General features: G+C 40.6%; 1 protein-coding gene across 2 annotated transcripts; it reads right to left on the reverse strand.

Annotated features, from left to right (window-relative positions):
• Window positions 1-935: 935 nt before the first annotated feature.
• On the reverse strand, window positions 936-22,037 carry PCF11 (PCF11 cleavage and polyadenylation factor subunit). 2 transcript variants are annotated; one of them, XM_077781322.1, is made up of 17 exons: window positions 21,586-22,037; window positions 16,764-16,889; window positions 14,311-14,499; window positions 13,724-13,915; window positions 11,831-12,939; window positions 11,381-11,570; window positions 10,651-11,284; window positions 9,959-10,564; window positions 9,087-9,877; window positions 7,670-7,757; window positions 6,830-6,949; window positions 6,222-6,330; window positions 4,890-5,073; window positions 4,324-4,479; window positions 3,212-3,304; window positions 2,614-2,649; window positions 936-2,050 (listed from the first exon to the last, which is right to left on the reverse strand). In XM_077781322.1, the coding sequence occupies exons 1-17, from the start codon at window positions 21,772-21,774 to the stop codon at window positions 1,841-1,843; spliced, it is 5,022 nt and encodes a 1,673-aa protein (XP_077637448.1). In that variant the 5' UTR covers window positions 21,775-22,037; the 3' UTR covers window positions 936-1,840. The 2 variants fall into 2 exon arrangements, with proteins under 2 accessions (XP_077637448.1, XP_021400717.2); XM_021545042.2 differs by having other exon boundaries at window positions 9,087-10,564.
• Between the last annotated feature and the right edge of the window lie 265 nt (window positions 22,038-22,302).

Genomic DNA, 22,302 nt, shown 5'->3' on the forward strand with positions numbered 1-22,302 from the left:
CTGCAGTGACGTGATCCGGCTCCTCAATTCCCTTAGTCAAAATCAGCCGGGTTCCTTTGATTGAGGGGGAAAAAAAGGACGCTGTATTTCCTGCTTCCAGGCAGAATGGACCCTTCCCAGCAGATTTACAGGTGTGCAGTGGTAATTACATGGACCAAGGGAGTTTAATGAACCATTTAGGGTTTAATTATCCTTGTCATTAAAAAACTGTCATAAAGCCTATTTCTACAACTTACAGGTCTCATTTTTGTTCCACCTTCAGTAGACAGAGTAATTTGTTCTCTTTTCTGAACAGCTTTCTACGTATTTACAGTCTCCTCTGAACTTCAGTTGTTGTGATTTAGAAGTTCATAGTATTTCGGGACATAAAGCATCATATTTGGTCCAGGGGACCAGGCTACATCCCTGCTCCAGGAAGAGGCTGCAATAACTAGTACAGGAGTACACCCCACACCACCACCAGCAGCCACACACACCACTGTATGGACTGACACCACTCTGATCCATGGTATTTTTGTTCCTCTGGCTGTCTCTAATTAAACAGCATTTTAAAGTCTGATATCTAGAACAGGGCAAGCTCACAACTACAGCTCCAACCTTAATAGAAGAATCATATTACTCACATATTTAAAACTGCATAAAGCCTGGCTGTTAACACGGAAAGAAGTTTTTGCAGCTAACATCTGCACCACTGATTATTTCTACTTACACACTAAGGAAGATTTCTGACTCCCAAGTATTCCCACTACAAAACTAATATGCTAGGACTGCGACGCTGCTGAGCTTTAGTGCTTCTGTCTTGCTCCCAGCAAGTTAAAAATACTCTTTGTAACTAGCAGAGTGAATAAAACATCAAATGCATACTGAAACACACAGCTTTATTTCAATTCACACAAACATAACAGCCACACAGATTGAAAGGAAGAGACTCACACTCAAATATATGCTTCATTTTATTTATAACATTTAAGAAATATTAACATCTCAGGATATCTGGTTTACCATCTAAGTCCAGTCATAAGCAACAAAAAAAAAAAAAGTTAACCATGTTTCAAATGAGCATTCTTACATTCATTCCCCCCACCCCCCCCCCCGTAACGTAAAGAAAATTCAGCTTTGTTAAATTTGTGTTTGACCATTGGAAAAAAAAAATCATTAAAAACGTCTTAACTACCAGGCATCCTGGTTTGTTAATTTTTTTTGTTGGCACTTGTGTTCACCACAATCAAGCACTCCAGTTGGTTTGTTAAATTTTTCCCTTCTACCCAGAACTTTCTGTAAGTTTTTCTGCGGATTCTTTTATTATTTTGTTGTTGTAATTGTTTTTTTAAACATCTGGATATGTAAGGTTGTTCAAATAACTTTAAAAAGACAAGGAATCTAGGCCTGTCTGAGAAGCTCCTTCCCTTGATAACCCACCTATGGGAAACTGAAGGAAGAGACTCGCTTTCATTTTTCTGAATCTTATTAAGCAAAAATTCATTTTAATTAATTTTAAACTGAAAAAAGTACAGAAACACTGTATTTATTTGATGGTGTGCATAAACATTACACTCCATACATAGCAAAAATATCTTTTATTTATAATTTACATTTCAACAAGTGAAAATTTTACATTTTTACATATACCATTAGATTTTCACGCATCTACAGAACTTTCACACAATGACACCTGAAACTGTGCAGGCAATAAGAAATTTCAAATACAAAAATGTATTTATTAACCAAACAGTAGCTGAGGCCCTGCCTCAATTGGACATTTTATTCGTATAAAAAGTATTCACCTTCCAGAATTAACACAGCAGCTCTCCTGTAAAAAAAAAATCATACCGCAGTTTATTTAAACAGACTCCTCAGGTTCTGTTTTTATTTCTGTAGATGCAGGTGTGGTCTCTTCTGCACAGGCAGGAGGAGTGTCATCAGGTTCTTCTTTGATTTTAGGTGAGTCACAGGACTCTTCTGTTTCTTGTTTAACAATGTCCAACATTATATTTAGTGGATTTTCTGAGGGAGTCTTGCTGGGAGACGGTGTGCAATCAAATGATGATGTCTGCGAAGTGAAAGTCAATGCAGCATTAGCACACTAAAATAACCATTTTTAGCCTCTTATTTTTTTTGCTTTTTTTCAAAATGCCAAATATGTTGATGGTCAGGTATTCAAAATCCAACCTTCTTCTCTTGTCACTTTTAAGAAAACACATTCATTTTTTTAATAGCATTATTTTTTTTTCCAATTCCTTTGAAAAGTATCACCAAGCAGTGATGAAATGCTTAACACATTACCATGAGCTGGTGTAATTCTCAAAGCATTAAAAATGTCACACACACCAATACCCATTTACTCCATTGTTACAAATTCCTAAGATTACACATTACTCCACAATAAATCCATCAAACCTTTGCTTTATGGCACACAAGCTGCCATGGTACACCACAACCAGAAATGCACCTCAGCTAATTCTGTATTATAAACTTGCCATGCCCAAGGCCTCCATGTCTTAGGCAAGAGAAATGAGCAGCACATTCTGAACACATCTGCTCCCTGCAAAGTCAAGATATGAAGCAAACAAACTGAAAGCAAAATGCTTCCAAAAATATGAAAGAGTCACTTACATTCTGGTAATCTTCATAACAAGATGGATGGTAAATCTGAAAAAAAATTGTTATATATTTAAATAAGTAAAAATAAATTATAGCAGAATCACTGATAATGAACTGAACAGTGTCTAGTACACATTACCACAAAATTCATCTAGAGAAACTATGGTCTGAACAGGCTAAATATGGTGTCAACTACACCTGTGACAAGATTTTGTGATATTTAGGAAATGTTATCATACAGAAGGCTGGGAAGTGCTTGGAATTACAGAAACCTGGTGAGTGCTGAGAATCATCTGTTCACAGCTGCATGCAGGAGCAACTGAACCCATACCTACACCCTACACAGAGACATCCATTTTTCTTTGAGCACTGCAGTGTAAGGGAGAGCTAGTGAGCTCATACCAATGACACCAGGATTTCAGGCACTTCCAAAGGCAGAGATGTTTATGTATTTGGAAGCCAGAAAATCTATAATAGGAATCCTTCAAGAGAAAAAGAGCACTTGCAACCCCCTGCTGTTTTGTTTTTGTTGTTTTTTTTTTTTTTTTTTCTGTAATTCTTCAGGGGTTTTACTATAAATTAGCATCACGTGTAAATAAGATCAGATTACCTTTTCATCTACCCTGATAGCATTCTTCAGATGCCACTCTTCCTCTTCCTCATCCCAATACTGTTCAAATTGTTCTTGGCAAATTTCACAGCTCTGAAAATTTGTTGGAATAACAGAGATAAATCATATTATTGCAATTTGCTGAACACATGAAATTCAAGAATCTAGAAGGAGTCAAATAAGGTTCTTCTAAATTAAGTATATTAAGCCTAGAACATGATCTTTCCTCTACACTTTAAAAAATCACTTTAATAATTAGTAAACCTTAATTAAAAATTGAGTATGGTTTGCAGACAGAGAAAGGATCACCCTCTGGCCCTGAATAGTCTTTGTTACTTGAGAAAGGTAAGCTTTACCCCTTTAGCTAGTTAGTCTGCAAAGCATTTTTTAACAGTGTAATGCTGTCTTACTGTCATGTAAGACAATCCACCGCAGCGATTTAACTAGTTTTATTTATGGCAATATCTTAGTTCTTCCCCCTTAACCTGCAATTTCAAGCCAAACAAGGCTGAAGTTTTTTAGTACTTTTGTGAAAAGTTATCAACCCAGAGAACAAAGCACAAAAGGTGCTTTTTAGAATTTAAATAAAAGGCCTTTCTGGTTTCATAGCTAGTTTATTACAGACTTAGCACATAAAACTAAACTGTAATTCTAAAATTTGTATTTGATTACGGCACCAATTCATCTACCAAAATACAGCTCTACTGGTAGAGATTCAAATTGTAGAATTTCTTTCTTCTAAGGCCTATCTGCTACCAAAAAAGAAATTTTTGTATTTGAAAAGTACCAAAAAGCCAGTAAATCCTGTAGTTATCTGAATGACAAACGACCATCAAAGGACAAATTGCTTATGCTATTTTCTCTACATTAACACACTTTGCCTATTTCCATTCTGCTAAAACTACACAATGCCAATGGCTATGGATTTTTTTAAACTACAGGCTTCTACTACTCCTGACCCTGGGAAGCAGCCATTACATACACAAATACACAACCTATGCAGGGGCTACACAAAGGCTCAAGTACAATATTCCAGTTTATATTTACTAATAAGAATACAGTACAAGCCTTTAAAAGACTAGATTCTTGCTATTTAGCAAGCTGAAACTTACCTCCACTGCTCCAGCTGGTCCAGCTGGGACACTCTGAAACTCCTTCTCTTTCGCAGCTTCCTGTGTCTTCAACACAACCTCTTCATGAGCTTTTTCAAAGAACTGGCTTTTAGCACGCTCCTCTAGATCTGCTATTTCTTCAAATTCAATCCAGTCCTAAGGAAAGTGTTTATTCTCACTCAGACATCCCAAAGTATCATATTTAATAAATGTTACTTTGTTAAAACTGAAATATTTCCCACATGCAGCATAAGCACAGTGTACTCCTTCTCACAGTGCAACACTTCAAAAACCCTTCTCCCAGAAAAATCACTGTCTTTCAAATTCCATTCTCAGTGGAATGGAAACAGTGCAGTAAGCAGCTTTAAACTATTCATTGTTCATCGCACAATTGCCTTTTGTATTCTGACAGGCATTTGCGGAGTACTGAAGTATCTAAGACATCACTGTTTATCACAACCAACTCCTGTGATGATGCAAATTTCAGCTGTAATCCTACAGCACGTGCAGGAGTAAAACACAGAATCCAGCCTGTAACTTATCCACACAAATACTACATTACTTACTGTTAAACTGTAGTACCATCTCCTGTGTGTTATTTTTCTGCTAACATCTTTTTCTGTCCGGTTCTGGCGATAATGCCAATCTAAATGATCTGCATAAACATCTGTCTGTGAAGTAGTGAATCTCATTCCACAGGAGTAACACTGAATTCCAGTGTACAGTCGATTTATAACACTATCATAACGCCTACAAAAAAACAGAAAAATCTTAGCACTTCTTTAAAAAGCAACACTAAGACATTTCTCAACAAATTGCTTCATTTGCCTACAGTAGTAGGGAAAAAGCACAGATCTGCTCCAAGTTAAAAGTATGCAGTATCACCACATTTCATCCTGATTATCATAGCACAACCAACATTCAAAAACCAATGGGCTCTTATTAACAGTTCATGAGAAACATGCTAGTGTTGTGTCTCATTCCTGCTAGCTTTTCTCACCTAATAATACACAAATAGCAATGCCTTCATTTGACCCAGCTTTACAAGGCACCACCAAAGCAGTAAAATTAAAATCATAGAATGGTTTGGGTTGGAATGGATCTTGGAAGACCATCTAGTTCCAAGCCCCCTGCCATGAGCAGGGACACCTTCCACCACTTGCTCAGGGCCCCATCCAATCTGGCCTTGAACACTTCCAAGGATAGGGCATCCAGAGCTCCTGTGGGCAATCTATTCCAGTGTCTCGTCATCCTCTCAAGTAAATAATTTCTTCCTACTATGTAGTAAATTTCTTCATCACTCTGAGGCCATTTGCCCTTTTCCTATCACTACATGGCATTGTGAAAAGCCCCTCTCCAGTTTTTCTCATACTCCCCTTTAGGTACTGGAAGGTTATATTAAAGCCTCCCTGGAGCCCTTTCCTCTCCAGACTGAACCACCCCAAATCTCAGCCTATCTCCATAGCAGAGGTTCTCCAGCCCTTTTATGATCTTTATGGCCTCCTCTGGAGTCACTCCCAAAAGGTCCATGTCCTCTTTGTGTTAGGGCTCCAGAGCAACACTGCAGGTGGGGTCTCACCAGAGCAGAGGGGGAAAATCACCTCCCTTGACGTCCTTGTCACACAGCTTTTGATGCAGCCCAGGCCTGGGCTTCACTGCCTATCACAACCTTAGTGCTGAAGTAACAGCACGCATATTTGTGTAAAGCTAAGTTTTCCCATGTTAAATTTCCATCTTTTTTCTTTCTCAACTTCAACAAGGCTCACATCAAACAATGCAGGTTTCACCTCCTCGGAACCACAAAGTTAATATGTTAAAAGCTTTTAATTGTCTTGGGTGAACTATCTAGCTACTGCCACGTTGTTATTCCTACTGTAAGCTCACTCTACTATACGCACTGTCTAAGTTCTTCAACTATGAAGTTAGTGAGGTCTGGAACATTCTGATCTTCATTCTGATCATCATCTTCTTCTTCAGCAGTCGGCTGGGACGATGTTTCATTTGCTTCTAGAAACCATGAAGATATTATTTTATCAAAATTTCAGTACATCATCAGAAAGAAATTATGTGCTCCTAGTTGTTACTATCTGACTCTGGTCAAACACAAGTGTGTAAGAGCTAAATAAAGTTATCTTTGACACCATTTTAAAAAAGCATAAAAGAAAATAAGCCAGAATTTCAATTGAGGAAAACAATATTTCACCTGAGTGTTTGGCATTAAAATTCAGTCTTCACAGATAAAAAAATATTTCACAAGATGAAAAGACCCTGATGATATTCAAGAACAAGTTACAAAAGCACCAAAGGGAAAACTGACTGCTCTGATAGCTGAAATGTAAATTAAACAAGATACTACGAATTTACCCAATCACATGCACTAAATTCCTTCCAAAAATAGAGTTCAGTTTAAAAAAACCTATACAGGAATTCACAGTAGTTTGTATACTCAGATTTACACTTGAGCTGTGGATAGACTTGATAGTTAGAACATAATAAATATACATACGTGCTGAAGTGGAATCAGTTTTAGACAATTTGAGGATCCCTGTTTTCAGCAGTTTAGCAAACAATTCATTAACATCAACCTGTCCAAGGTGGTTATCAGGATATGAATGGGAAAGGGCTCCTGGGGAAGAACATGGACATTTAAGGTGGCAAAAGGTTAGAATCAGAAATTGACTTCACTTTTATCTGTGTATTTCACAACACAATTTTCCTGTTGCTTCCCATTTCTTTAATTTTTTGTTACAAATTATTTACCAAATCTCTGCTTTATCTAGTGTTTAGCTAATTTTTTCCCTTGAAACAGGGAATCTTGTAAGATTTTCCCTTCCTTCATAATGCATTCTGAAGTGCTATCTAAGCTGGCTGCCTGTACACAGATCTCTACTGGATGACAGTTCTTAAAATACATAGATATTTAGATATTTCCCCACACTCAATCTACTTCATCACCCAGTTTAACTTTTTATGATGTTACTGAAGTTTTTCACTACTAACCACTCATACACTGGAAATATATGCACACCCCAGCATAGCAAGCTAGACCTACAGACTGATGCCTTCCACAAAAACAGATCAAGACTATTTCTTTTTGTTTTTTCAGCTCAACTTTATACCCAAACCACATGGTTAATGAAAACTAACAACAGCCTCCAGTGTTTGAGAAAAGCTCCTTAAGAGATGAAGGTGCTACTGACACCATATTTACACAGCCACTTCACTGAGGACGCTTCCCTTGATCCACACAGACCCAGGAAATCGGGACATTTAAAAAAGGTCATTTTTGAGGCTACCACCAAACAAACAATCCAAAAGAAATAGAAGGAATTCTGTTGTTACACACCTGCAGGGTTCTGGACAAAACTTCCAGGATTTGGCAAATACTGCTGACCTTGGCCATAAGGTCCTGGTTGAGCAGACATGAGAGAAACCTGTGAAAGTAAACACTTATGTATACTTTGTATAATAATGTGATTATAAACTTAGTTTTCACATTATTTTATTGTTAACTTCTAGATGTTTCTCAATCATTTCACATATATTGAACTCCTTCCAGGAATTAACCATGTCAGTTTGGGATTGAAAAGGACCACAAATAACTATATGATCTTTGCCCATTTTCGTTTTCCACTAGGAAAACTCAGACCACATCCTCATTTTGCCTAATATTAAAAAACAAACAAACAAACAAAGCCCTACCACAACACCTTTCCTTCTACTTAACAATCACATTTTCCAAACACAGTACTTCCTTTTATATTGCTCATGTTCACCAAAACAGAGCTCCTCAAGGAATTCAAAAATGTCTATTAATAAATGCCACAATTCACATCTTGAAAGCAAGACTTTTCAGCGTATCAGCTACAGTAAGCTGCAGGTAGAAAAATAAGTCTTTATAACACTTCTGTAATAAAAAGGTTTGGAATTTTTTCCCTAACTGGCTGCTTTCTAGATTTACACACTGTTTAAGATTTTATCCCATTTGAGGTCTGCAGGACGCATTACCTGCTTTTGTACGATCAGTTAACTCTTCACATTCACTTTTTATCCCCTAAAATTAAAAATGCTTTTTAAAATCTCTAATCTAATGCAAAAAATTACATCAGTTTCACCACTGTAAAGTATCATTTACTCCTTTTGAAGAGAGCATTTCCAAGAGGCAACAGCAAAGACAACTGAACTGACAAAGCAAGATAATGCCAACAGAATTTTAAAAGACAACAACGCAGTTGAGCAAGAAAGTGCAACAATGGCCCTATCTTCCCCAATTTCCCCAAGTTATGGGTAACTCTTAACTTGTAACCAGTACTAACAGCTGCAAAGAGAATTATTATTTTGGTCCAAAACTTAACTTTGGGTCCTAACTTCCCACTTATTAGAAAAATTAAACATGTATCATGTGATCACTTACATTATCTTTCATGCTTTATAAAGAATACACTTTTGTTGAAATTTAATAAGAATACCAAAAGCTTACAATAATCTGGTTTTGTTCTAATGTTGAAAATAATGATTTCAGACATATTCTGAACTACGAAGTGATTGCAATGATCCAGTATTTTGTCTAATACTTTAAAAAGACTCTTGAAACACAGCAATGCATGTCCTTCTTAAACTATCTAGTGACTTTTTTAGTTTGAAAGTGACTCTCAGCCTGCCAACTCTTCAGAAAAATATTCAATTTTTACAAGAAGAAATCCTACAAATTCTCTAACAAAAACATTTCTACAAGCAAAGTATTTGATGCAATCAGCTCTTACCTGATTACTTCCCATTGGCATATTATTGAAATTTCCATACTGAGGACCCTGGAGACCTTTTTCTTCAAAGTAATGTCCAGCTGCTCTCAGTGGGAAGTTCTGTGCTCCTGGGCCAGCTGGCCCACTGAAATTTGGTCCGGGTGAACCATCAAATATATCAGGTCTCTGGAACTGCATTCCGTGAGCTGGTCCATTGTAGCCCTGGCCAGGATGTTCAACAAACGGACCACCTTGTCCATATGGTGACATTTCTAGTCTTGAGGCAGGATGGTTAGCTACATTTTCAAAACGTGCACCCTGAAGGCCAAGGGGCAAGTCAAACCTAGAGGCTGGCTGGTGAGGTCCATCAAATCTTTGAGGTATGGCTGTTTCAAATCTTGCTTGTGCCTGTTGGCCAGGTGCCAACCTTGGACCAGGCTGTCCATGAATTCCATCAAATCTTTGCAGGAGAGACAGCTGTCCAGGCTGACCATCAAATCCAGCTCCATGACAGCCATCAAATCTTGGACCAGCCCGACCAAGAGGACCATCAAATCTAAGTCCACCAGCTCCCTGGTGTACTGGTCCGTCAATCAACCTGGGGCCTAGACCCGGCTGACCACGTGGTCCATCCAGTCTCAGCCCACCACCCGATGGTCCATGCGGCCCCTCAAACCTGAGCCCACCACCTGATGGCCCATGTGGCCCCATGGGCTGACCATGTGGCCCCTCAAATCTGAGGCCACCTCCAAGTTGTCCATGGGGCCCCAATGGCTGTAAATGTGGCCCCTCAAACCTGAGGCTACCTCCTGGTTGACCATGAGGCCCCAAGGGCTGACCATGGGGTCCCTCAAACCTGAGACCACCCCCTGGTTGACCCCGAGGCCCCATAGGTTGACCATGAGGTCCCTCAAACCTGAGACCACCTGAAGGCTGACCATGAGGACCCTCAAACCTGAGACCAACTCCAGGACCTTCAAATCTAGCACCACCTACAGGCTGCCCTGTAGGTCCCTCAAACCTCAAAGGCCCAAGAGGTCCCTCAAACCGCAGCGGACCTCCTCCACCAACCTGGCCTGGGGGTCCTTCAAATCTCAGGGACCCTGCTAGCTGCCCTGGTGGCCCATCAAACCTTAGGGCTCCAGCTCCCCCTGCTCCTGCCAGTGGTCCATCAAACTGAGATGCACCTGTCCCCACCAAAGGCCCCTCAAATCTCATAGCAGCCTGTCCAGCTGGCCCATCAATTCTGGAACTTGAACCAGCAGTAGGACCATCAACAAAAGGACTGCCTTGTCCATCTACCCCAACCCTTGCAGCAGTCGGTCTAGGTGAGCCATCAAACAGAGGTCTGTCTTCCATCAGTGCACTTATCCTCTGCTTTGCTTCAATACCGCCAAACCTTGATCCTGGACTTTCTGGAAATGGTGCTTTCTCTGGATCGTCATACCTAGCTCTTTTGAAACGTTCAGTGAATGGTGACCTTGGCTCCTCTCGAACACCTAAAAAAACCAGAACAAATCACATAACCACTCACTAATACATTGTCAATTACTTAACAAATATAAAATAAAGTAAAATCACATACCAGCTTGCCCAAGAAGCTGTCTTTCTTCACGATTATCAAACCTACAGAGTGCATCTCCATCTGTTTTCTGGAACTCAGCTGTACTTTTCCCTTGTTGTCTGAGAGCATCTCTAAATTCATCCGATTCTCCCCAGCTGTCATAAGGATCAGAACCTCTCGCTCCTTTAGTAGCACGCTGGTCTTCAAGTCTTCGTCGACTCTCAAGCGGTGACACGTTTTCAGCAAAAGGTCTTGTAGTGCCACTTACAGGAGAGTGTCTCCTTGATCTTTCTGCAAATGGTTCTTTTCTATCAAACGGTACCCCCCGCTTGGCTTTTGCCTGGTCACATTCTATTCCAGAAAGCAATGCATCAGGTATATGATAATCCAAAATATCATCAGGATCCAACAGATCAAGCCTTGACAATGAATGCTGAACTTGTGTCCTTTTTAGTTTGGCTTTATGTTCATAATACGTTAATTCTGCATCCGATAGAAGAGGTTTCTTTTTCAAACCACATTTTTCCTCTGTAGGACTATCCCAGACGTTACATCTGTGCTTTCCTTCCTGATACTGGAACAGCTGTCGGATCTGATGAGCTACCATGAGAAACTCATCTTGTGTTATTTCTCCAGATGTTAAGCGATCATTAGCCTGTAATATAAAGTTAAAATTTAGACTTCCAAGAGATAAAAAAAACCCCCACACCTACCTGGGACATTTCTATGAAGACAGATTTATTAGTATTACCTTCTTAAGTAATTCCCTTTTACTTGCAGATGTCAATTCTTTGGGAATCTGTAAATTGGCATCCACACTTAACCGGTGCTGCTGCTTTGGTGCTCGGGGTGATAGAATTCCTTTACCCGCAGGCCAGTTTTCCCGATGTCTTTGGTGAGGGGATTTAACAAGTGCTTGGTGTTCATCATTCTGCTGTGAGCTGCAAACAAGAATATATGAAAAATAGAGATTATTTTGATATTCAGGATGTAATGGCTCCTATTAGAACTGATCATGGCAAAATATTGCTATCACCTTAGAATCTAAGTATGCATTACCTCTGTATTTCACTAGTAGAAATAAGTTAAACCTATCAATTTTAACAATCTGAACACTGCCTCTCAAAGTCAACTATACTGAAGTCAACAGGAGAATTTCCACTGACTTCACACAGAACTTGTTTAAATGATAGTAACTTACTTTTTACTTTCTTCCCAACCAGATTTCCACCTCTTGCCTGATTTGGATCCCTGCCAGTTTTCTGCATTCTCCTTTGGATCTGGAGAAGCTTTTGCAGAATGCTGGGTGGTCGTCTCTTGGGGTCTTTCTTCTTGGGCTTTTTTCAATCTCCTTGGATCACGCACCTCTTGTTTAACATTTCTCTTATTAGAATTTCTTTCCTCTCTTGCTGCTTGTGTGCCTTCTTCAACATGAGACTGCTTAGGGCCTATCTGACGTATCTTTCCAATTTTAGGAGTTGATGAAGTAGGCGATAAACTCCGAAGTCTTCTTTTAGGTGATCTCCTCTCCCGTCTTTTTGGAGAATGTGTAGATGGTGATCTTGCCTTAGGAGAGCGTGACCGTGACCGCTTTCTACTGCTTGATCTTCCTTGTTTTCCACTCTGTTTTTCTGACTCCTCTGTAGTCATGTCTTGTTTCTGAACAGCACCATTAATCACTTTATTTCTGCTCCCCACCGGTCTATGTTCACATGTCTTATGATCCTCTTTCTCCTTCTTTTCTGTACTTCTCCTCTTTTCTTTGACCTCTTCTTCCTTCCCCTCTGACTTATCTTGAAGATGTCTTTTCAGTCTTGGATCCCGCTTACTGATGTCAGAAACCTTAGTGGTTTCACATTCTTGGCTTTTACTGTCTTTAGTATCCGGTAGCTTATTTTTTAAAGGGGATGGCGATTTAGATTTTGCTTTGGACTGTTCAAGTTCTTTCTTCTGTGTTTTTTCACTTGCTTTTGATTTTTCTGACTTTGTTGAGTTCTGTTTTTCAGCCTGTGCTGTTTTGTTTCCCTTGGTCTCAGACTGACCGGTCACACTCGGTGAAAATTCTTTCCTGTGAGACTGATCTTTAGTATGAGAAGAATGTTGACCCATCCTATTAAGCCGAGGATCCCTGTTCACTATTTTGATATCATGAAGTGGAGGACTTGGGGATGGTTTGTTTTTTTCAGATTGCACAGCAGTTTGATGAGGTGGTTTAACTGTCATATGAGGTGTGGGAGACATGTGTTGCTTGGAAGGTGCTGGAACTGAAGCTATACTAGATGATCCCTGCTGAACACTGAGAGAGACAGCCTGATATTGGAAAATAAAAAAATCCAGCATTAATTTCTATGCCACAACTCCTACCCAGAGGTGCTAATATTCTGTCTCAAAACCAAAACTGTAATAGCCATGTCTTGAAAGTTATGAGCTTCAGCCATTTAACAGAAATTGACCCACTAACTGCTAATTATAAGCACTAAAATAATGCAGTACCATTAAAAATCAAATTCAAATACAGTGCAAGATCAATATATAAAGAAAATACTGCAAAATATGCAAATTTGGCATACATTCCAGTTACAGTGCCAGCTTTCCTATATATTCCACATGCTCTAGGCAACTCCACTGTCAAGTATCCTATTTTCACACTTCAGTTCAAAGATGCTTTATTTTGTATTGTCAATGGCCAACACAGCAAGATTTCCAACTACTGCCGACCAAGGAACTGATTTTCCTTACAAACAATCAGGCTCCCTTGTTCCTTAGGAACAAACATACTAGAAACAGCCCAGCTCACTGGGCTGATGAAAATGAAGATCACAGTAAGGTATCTTTCTGAAGAGAGATTAAAACCAACCTCAAGAATTTAACTGGATTTTTTTCTTTTTTTACATTTAAGTGTAATACTTAAGTTTTAAAAATAATAAAAACTGTTCAGGAACCCCAGATCACCTTGCACAGCTCTAGTAGTCCTAAAATAGCTACATTTGCCTAACATGAGAGAAAACCAATGTACTGTACTTACCAGTACAGTCAAGTACTCTCCAAAAGAGAGACCCCCAACTATGAAAGTTTTATCAACTATCCTACTCACCAACTGTGCTTTAGTCTGTTCCAGCTCCAGCTCTAGTTTTTTTTGCTGAAGTTCTAACAACTGTTTTTGCTTTGCAAGCAATTGCTGCCTTATCAGCTGCTCCTGTGTCAAATTCTTTTGTATTTCAGGAACAGCTGGAGGAGTAGAGGCACCAGAAGTGACAGCAGAGGTAGGTGCATTAGATTCCTCTGGCTAAAAAACAAAATAAAGGGAAGTTACATTTAAAATCTCAATGAAATCAACTAAATCCATCTCCTTTCAGTATTATCATGATTCAGGACTGGGACTTAGTTCATACAGCAGTTATAAACTGCCTTTTTTTTTTTTTTTTTTGCCCCACTATGATTTGCCTACTTTGACAGGTATAGGGAATTTAATATCAATTCTTCCATGTTGTAAAACCTAGAATTCAATTAGTAAATTTAAAAACCAGACCCTTCAAATATTCTGAATTTGTAAATTTCTCTTACCTGTTTACAAAGGTCAAATAATTCATTCTTAATATTCTAAATTGTCAAAAAGCAGCACACAAACAATGAAAACTACACGTATTACCATCTGTTCTTCCAGAAGGCAGAAAAACTTACCGATTTATTTAAAAACTTAGGATTCACATGGATGCTAGAAGTATTCACATTTGGGGGCAGAGGTTTAATTGGCCAGGCAGGATCTAATGAGTTGACTCTGACATCAAGTGCATATAGTTTCTTCAAAGGAAAAATATCATCCCATGTGGAGCGTAATTTAAATAAACTTTTCCTAGTATTTTCATCCACCTAAAACAATAAAACAATTCTATGGCTTGTTAAGTTAATATAGAACAATTTCTTAAACTTTTCTGTAGAACTTAAGATTTCATTCATTTCCTACTTCTATCTTGCCATTGCAACATACTAAACTTGCTACACAAAATGTATAAGCAGGGCAGATGACACATCTGTATCAATGAGATCAGTAACAGAACCTCAAATGTGCAATTGTTGTTTCAAGGCCATTTGACGATTTTATTGTGCATTACCATGCTCTGAGAATTTTCTTTCAACTTTTCCATTAGCAAAATTCTCATTTACTGGCCCAACTTCTGTGGAAAAAAATACAGTAACAAAAGTATTGAAAGGCAACCGCCTCTGAGACAATACATCATTCAAGTGTTTGTGCCAGAGTATAACAATGACAAACAAATCACAAAAAAAACAAACTGAATGGAAAAAAAAGGTGTTTTGCTCAGCTGTTTAGTCACTGAAGGGTTTTTTCCAACAAATGCAATAAAACAAGTATTAGCTAAAATGAAGTCAATTACTACTTCAGTTCAGCTGCAGAATTAGACCCATCTATGTATGAGCCACAGATCAAATGCACTTGTAAGACCAGAGGCCCATTTTATCTCTTTACAAACAACTGGATTATCCCATGGCAGCTAAATTAGAAATTTATAATAAAGTAAAATTTGGTTCATCTCATAACTTAAATGGTTCAATTAAACAATAAAAAAAAAATTAAAGGACAAAATACATGTAGCTGTCAAATTTCAAAATCCCAATTCAATCATTAAGCTTTGCCCATGTAGATTATTTTTGCTGCCATTTTCAGATGTTACATCTAGACATTGAATGTGCTGGGAAGTTTGGAGGTTCTTTTTGGATAAGAGCAGGAACTTCAATAAAAGTAATTCATACTTAAGAACTGGGGAATGATGCCTCTATACAATTTTCTATAAGAGGCTTCACTGAAGTTCACTGCAAAAATGTGCAGGAATGACTAAGCAAACAGTTCTGACTTCAAGTGTTTAAAGATACCTTAGTGACCATTTACTGATAAAACCCAAATCTGTAACAATGCCTGTGCTGGAATTCTACTCACATTTTTTTATATTACCAACTAAGCAATTATAAATGACTGTCACTTTACACATCTAATTAGTACACATAACTAGTTCTAGTTAGCTTACTAGAAAGTTAATATATAAAACTCTGAAGGTGAGCTATTATCCAGAGCTTCATTCAGGTGCAACTTTAACTGCAACTAGGTAGAAGAGCATTCACAAACTAACACCAAAAAAACCAGTAAAATCTATCTCTATCTGCTCTACACACAGGAGTTTAAGTCTTCTACAGTCATGATCACAATCTATTCCTTACTTCATCACACACTTTACATCTGAAAACCATATACAAAGTGTACTGGGATTTCAGATCCTCACTGATATGCAATGATAAATATGCAAAAGCCTCATTCATCTCATTCTTATGGAACACCACTTTCTTCTAACATACAGGAAACCACAGAAGTTAACCCTTCTTTTCTGATCCAACTTAAACCCATTCAAGTCCGGCCTTTCAAAACCTTTTATGTGCTTTTCTCACTGAGGAGTATGCACAATTACTTCACTGAGCTTCAAGATTAAGAGCCAGAAATAAAATATATGGCAGCAGCTTTCAATGTTGAATGAAATCAAAACTTATTTATAATAAAATCACACATTTTAAGGTCCTTCTCTCACACAGTCGCATTTTTTTCAGCTGACAGACCACCAAGAGACAACCAAGTGTCAGTACTACTCCCTCTTGAGTTTAAGCACTCATTCTGCACAATGGGAATTATATAAATCAAACAAATCTAACTACAGGAGAGTGAGGCTTTGAGAAATCCGTAAGAAACCAATTCTCAGTCTATTCTTGGCAAAAGAACTATTAACTATCTTAAAAATAAACCAATGATTCGTAATTAATTGGTCTATACATTACAAAAAGTCCATGCAGCTAAGCCATCAAAAATCAAAATCCTGTTAGTAAAATCTTGCCTGGACAGGAAAGCTACTGATGTTTACACACCAAATTAATTAATACTTTGCATCTTTCAGCTACCTTACATGCTTGATAGCAAAAGGAATAATCTTTCAGAATATAGATACTGAGATTTATAATAACCAATCAATCTGTATAGTTCACCACACAAGAAAACCCAAACCTGTAATCACGTACTTATTTTACCAGGAACAAATTTTGCTTAGAATACAGTACTTTTCTGAAAGTGTATATACCTTTTCAAATACACAAATAAATGTTGCAACTAGGTTTTTAGTAAATGCTGTGAGATACTCTCTTCCCACATTCTTGACAATGGAATCCATTAGGTACATAACGGGTAGCTTCTCTGATGCAGGAGCCTGGAGTAATAAGAAGAAACTGAGAAGTTTAGTACAACAAAAACATACTTTAACCTTTTCAAATAAAGGGATTACCAATCCCAGAAATACAGACCTCTCTTTGGTTGCCATTATAAATACCAAGGGATATGGTTTGGGATTTTTTTAAATACAAAAACTTAATCTGAAAAATGGCACTCAGTTCAAAGTATAATGCAGTGGGTCTATTCACAAAAAAAAAAAAAAAAAAAAAAAAAAAAAAACACCTTAGGTTAATTTGCTTGTGTATCAAAGCTTTGGAAAAAGGGAGGGAAAAAAAAAAAGAGGAAAAAAGAAGCCCACGAACCAGTATTGCCACTAGTGTACCGAGTGTAACCTTTTCCTTGAGAAGCAACTTAGAAGGATACCATTGTCAGCACTTCAAGGAACTTCTAAAAATCGTTTATAATTCAAACCTCCCGGATGGATTTTTCTGCATTTCACAGAATGCAAATTAGACTTCTGGCAAATAGCCCAAGTCAGTGAACTTCTGTAGCTGTAAATTATATGTTGATTATCACCGTTTTTTGTCAATTACACGTAGAAAAGGTTGCAATTATTCCACTGTAATCCAACTGGATATAGCAGAGAGTCCCATTCTCTCTTGGCACTTGCAGATGGTGACAGTTCTGATTTCCAGAGTGCATGTAAAAACAGAGTTCAAAATCCAGTCAAAACTCAATCATCTCGCGGACTGGATAAACGCACAGACAAGCTCAGGAACTGCAACCACCATTTTCATAGAAGGTTGTCTTCAAACTCTGGCCACAGCTTTGCTACAGGAGGCTCAGGGGTTTTTTGTTTGGTTTTGGTTGGGGTTTTTTAAATCCTTTTTCAAAACTCATACTAAGTTTGTGCAATAGAAGTGTGGTGACCTTGGACCACTACACCAACTTCCAATTAACAGAAAGCAGTACTGGACCAATAAAAGTGAGTTTAATGCCTGCCAGTGGCTTTCACAAAGCAGAAGGCACAGCAAAGTTCCAAAAAACACCAGGAAGTACACAGATTTGTTGAAGAGGACATGAAAAACAACACATGCAGGGTATGTTGACCATGAACCCCTTGGAAGAGCATCCACTTGTAATACTTTAAGTTCCATTCACCAGCTGGTAAGCTCAGGATAAAAGCAGAACAACTTCACTAACTGTTCATTTTAAAGAGCATAGGCTATTAGATTAAACAACCTTACTTGGCAGGCCCATTATCCAGACAAGTGTTGAAGGGCTACTGCTTCGACCATTTTAAATTCAACTCCTTCCCCTTTAAGGTGGTTCACAGAAGGGCACCCACTCAACAGTATTTTAACATGGGTAACGGGGCTTCCTCACCCTTAGAAGTGTTACTAATTTGCCATGACCTGAAACTTATTATTGAAGAGGGCAGAACTCCTTGTTAGTTGGGATGGGAGGGTAGAGGAGGGTGTCACTGCCTTCGAACGTATTGCAAAAGTAGAAACGGGCAGGTGATGCATTTTGTACATAAAAAGACAAAAATCCAGCTACCATAGCTAAAACTAATTGCAGCACATTAGAAGTCAATTTGACACTGTGATGTAATACTGAACTGTAAACAACCTAAGGTGCAAGTGTTAGAAAAAAAGCATCATTTAAGTCTCAGATACAGAAGACTGTGGATCTGCAGCTATTTAAAATGAATGAGGAATACTGGCTTCTTCTTTGAAGCAGTCTGCACAATGGCACATTAAAAACACTCCAGTTCTGAGTGCCTTCCTTTTGAACAAAATGACAGTGCACCATTTCTGACTTTTAGTCAGCTGTGTTAGACACACAAAGAGCTGTCCCAGAAGTACCTATGCCAAAGAGCTACTCCCCAAGTTGAATTCTTCCATTTCACCAATGCAGGAAAGTAGCTCACTACACTCAGCTAAGCTGGAAGTTTGAGCTGGAGAACCATTAGTAGCAAAAGCACTGAAAAAAAGTTTAACTGTCCCTTTCATCATGCATCAGACTGTTAACAGCAATCACACACAGAAACACCATGATCTAAGTAAGGAAGCCAACTTCCAACTATGGACCACAATTAGCAGCTCAGCAGCGTACCCTGCTTCAAACATAAGCTATTCAGGTGTCACATTTTAAGAAACGTGACTTAAATATGGTCGGAATATTTAAGTCTTCTCTTCTGGAAGTGTTTATTATGTCAAGGCATCTAGCACGTATTTCAACAACCACAAAAGGGAATCCCACATCGGAACACATTTTGTTTTCAGGAGGTCTCTGCAACACCCCCAAGCAAGAAAGATGCCCCACGACACTAATCAAAAGGTAGGGAGGTGCCGCATAATCACCGGAACGCAGAAGAACACTAACTCTGAGCTCATCAGCATGATATTAAAGACTTCTTTACAAAACTCCCACTCTTCCTTCAAATAACGTAGGAAAGCTATTGTTGGAAATGTGTGGCTTTTTTTTATTAGTTTCCTAAAAGGTTTCAAGTTTAAAATAATAGCTGGCAATTCAACCCCAAGTCACAAACTTGTGAAAAAATTTGTTAAAAAAAAAAAGGCAACTTTGTGTACAAAATGGGTCTTGAAAACAAATTCTGCACTATACAATGGTAAATAAAAAGACAAATACATATTTCACACTTTTTATTTACAAACTTTAAAATACCAGTCACACATTTCAGAACCATTTATTAAATTGTAAAGCAGACCACTCAAGTTTTACACTAAACAAATGTCTCCAGGCAACACTTTTTAAAAGTGGCTTAGTAAAGGAGATCACTTTCCCAGAAACAACTAAAAACTTGCCTTGAATAAACTACAGTCATAAACAGTAACTAGGCAGAACTAACCATTGATACAGGTTTTAAGACATCTTTTAAAAAAAACCCACACTTCAGGGCAGGTTCTAAATCACCCAGAAATGAAAAAAAAAAAAAAAAACGACAGCATTGTTATTCATCACAAATCATTTTATACACATCCACTGCCCTTTAGGAGATATAATGGTGAGAGCTACTAGATTATGAGGTCACCTCCCCAAGGAATGGCAAAACTCAGCCACTGGCAGCATTTAAAACTAGACTGGAAGAAGTCTGTGGCACACTAAAAAGATATCCTGCATTGATAGAAAGATAGATAAAGTCTCTTAAAAGATGTTTCCTACCCCCATGATTAGATAGTACAATTCTCACCATTATAAACCACGATTAAAGCCAAAGAAAAAAAAGCCTTTTAACACCTGAGATCAGAGGGAGCAAGGGAAACAACGGGGGAGGGGTGGCTGGCACGAATACGGGGTTGGGGGGGGGAATTGAAAGAACCCTTTTCTTCTAAAATACTCGCTAAAAAGGTGCTGCAAACCCCCATGCATGTACAGTGGCTGACTGATGTCAGCAACTGCCTGGGCTGGGCTCAGAGGGAGTCTCCTCTTTCCCTTTTTATATCATGTGCCTTTCAGACGCCATGTTAGGATCCTACAGGCTGCTGCAGTTTCTACAGTCAGGGAGAATTTCTTCCACCACATCTTCGACTAATAAACTTCTCTAGCCAAAATAAATTAATTACGCACACAAAACTAGTGCTACTCGGGGCACAGATCACCTGAAATCCAAACAGATTATCCCAAGCCCACAGAATTTTCCCTAGCGAGGCAGAGCAAAACAACCCCCCACCACCACCACCACACACACTTCTCTAACCGAAAGAGATGATCACCTTTCACCCACAAACTTTTCTACGATATAAGGGAGCCTCCACCCCTCAATCTCTCACAGGGACCTCACTGGGGAAATAGCTTTAACTTATACTTAACTGATCACTATACTTAGCTCTTCAGTGGCGAGCAATTTACGTTCTAGAAACTTCACCATATTTTCCTTTTAGACCACCCCCCAAGAAAAACCCAACTCTCCACGAGATCTCCCCACTCGGGTCCTCTCTAAAGATTGCAATATCCACTTACTATAGAAATGGCCTAAATGCAAGGGTTTAGTCACCAGATTCGGACACCGAATGCTGGCTGGTGTCGGGGGAAAGCCCCGCTCCAAGGGCGAGGAAGTGCAGCTGCCCAGTCACTGCCGGGCCGCCATGTTGTGCCTGCTATTTACGCGGGGCTCCCGGCGCGAGCCACGCTGCCCTCCTCCCTCAGCTCTTCCTGGGGCCAGTCCCAAACCCTTCCCTACTCCCAACAGGGTGGTGTGGGGGCTGCTCCCCTCCCTCGAGTCCCCTGCTCCCTGTGCGATGGGGGAATAGAAGCAGCAGCAGCACCCTTAAGCTCCGCGATGGAAGAAGGAGGAGCCCCCGCCCGCCGCCTCGCCCCGCTGCTCCCTGATCCCAGCTGAGACACGCTTCCCTCCTCCGCCTATTTGCCCCACGGCGACCCCCCATCTCCTACACCCCCGTTCCCCCCCAACTCCGTCCAAATCCTGCTGGCTCTATTCGCCCCCTCACTATCAGCACCCCCCGCCCCAGCACTACTTCCTGGGCACCCCCGCAGCCCCAGCCCGGCCGTGCCCAGCCCGCCCGAGCCTCTCCCCGTCTCTCTCGCCCCATTTCCCGACCCTCGGGCCCTCTCGTCCCCCTGAACCGCCTCCGCCGCTCGGCTCCCCCCGCGCCTGTCCTGCGGGCCCCCGGGCCGCCCTACCCCGCTGCCCCGGCCGGTCCCCCCAGCAGTATAGGTAGGAGTAGTAGTCGGTGGAATATAAAAACCTTGGCGATTTGCGCCTCGATCAGGGAGACGATGTCCTTGGCGAAGGGCACGTTCTCCTCGGCCAGGATGGTCAGCATGTTGATGTGCGGCTTGCTGTTGAACGTCAGGTCCTCCAGCGACGACTGGTAGTCGCGGCACGCGTCCTCCCGGGCCTCGCTGCTGCCAGCGCTGCTCTCCGGGGCCGACATGCTGCTCCGACCAGGACCCGACCCACCGACCGACAGCCCCCTCCCCGCGATCCCCTGCCGCCGCCGCCGAGCGAAGCCGATGCCGCCCCCCCGCCGCTGCCGCTGGGCTCCTCTACCGCATCCTCCACGCTGAGGCTCCCGCTGGCTGCGCTGCCGGTGCCGCCGCTCCTGGGGCCGCCGCCGGCTCAGTCTCCGCGCTCACAAAATGGCGGCGGCGGGCACGGCTCGCGAACCGCTTCCCGCAGCCGTTGCGTCATGTGAAATTGTGCTCAGGAGAGGGGCCGGTGCCTTGGAGAGGCCCTTTTGTCCGCCGGACGCGCCCTGATTGGCTGGTGCCCCGCCCGCGCGGCTCACCATTGGCTCGCCCGTCACCACAGAGGCCCCCGATTGGCTGGCACCGCCCTTCCTCACCGCTGACGGGCTCCTGCGGCCAAGTCCCGCTCTCGCACGCGTGTCCCGACTCGCCATTGGCCGCATCTCCCGTCCCGCCCCGCCGCTTCCTCCCGCCTTCCGGCGCTGCCCCGAGCG

Source organism: Lonchura striata, chromosome 2 (assembly GCF_046129695.1).
Source record: "Lonchura striata isolate bLonStr1 chromosome 2, bLonStr1.mat, whole genome shotgun sequence".
NCBI classification, from domain to species: domain Eukaryota; kingdom Metazoa; phylum Chordata; class Aves; order Passeriformes; family Estrildidae; genus Lonchura; species Lonchura striata.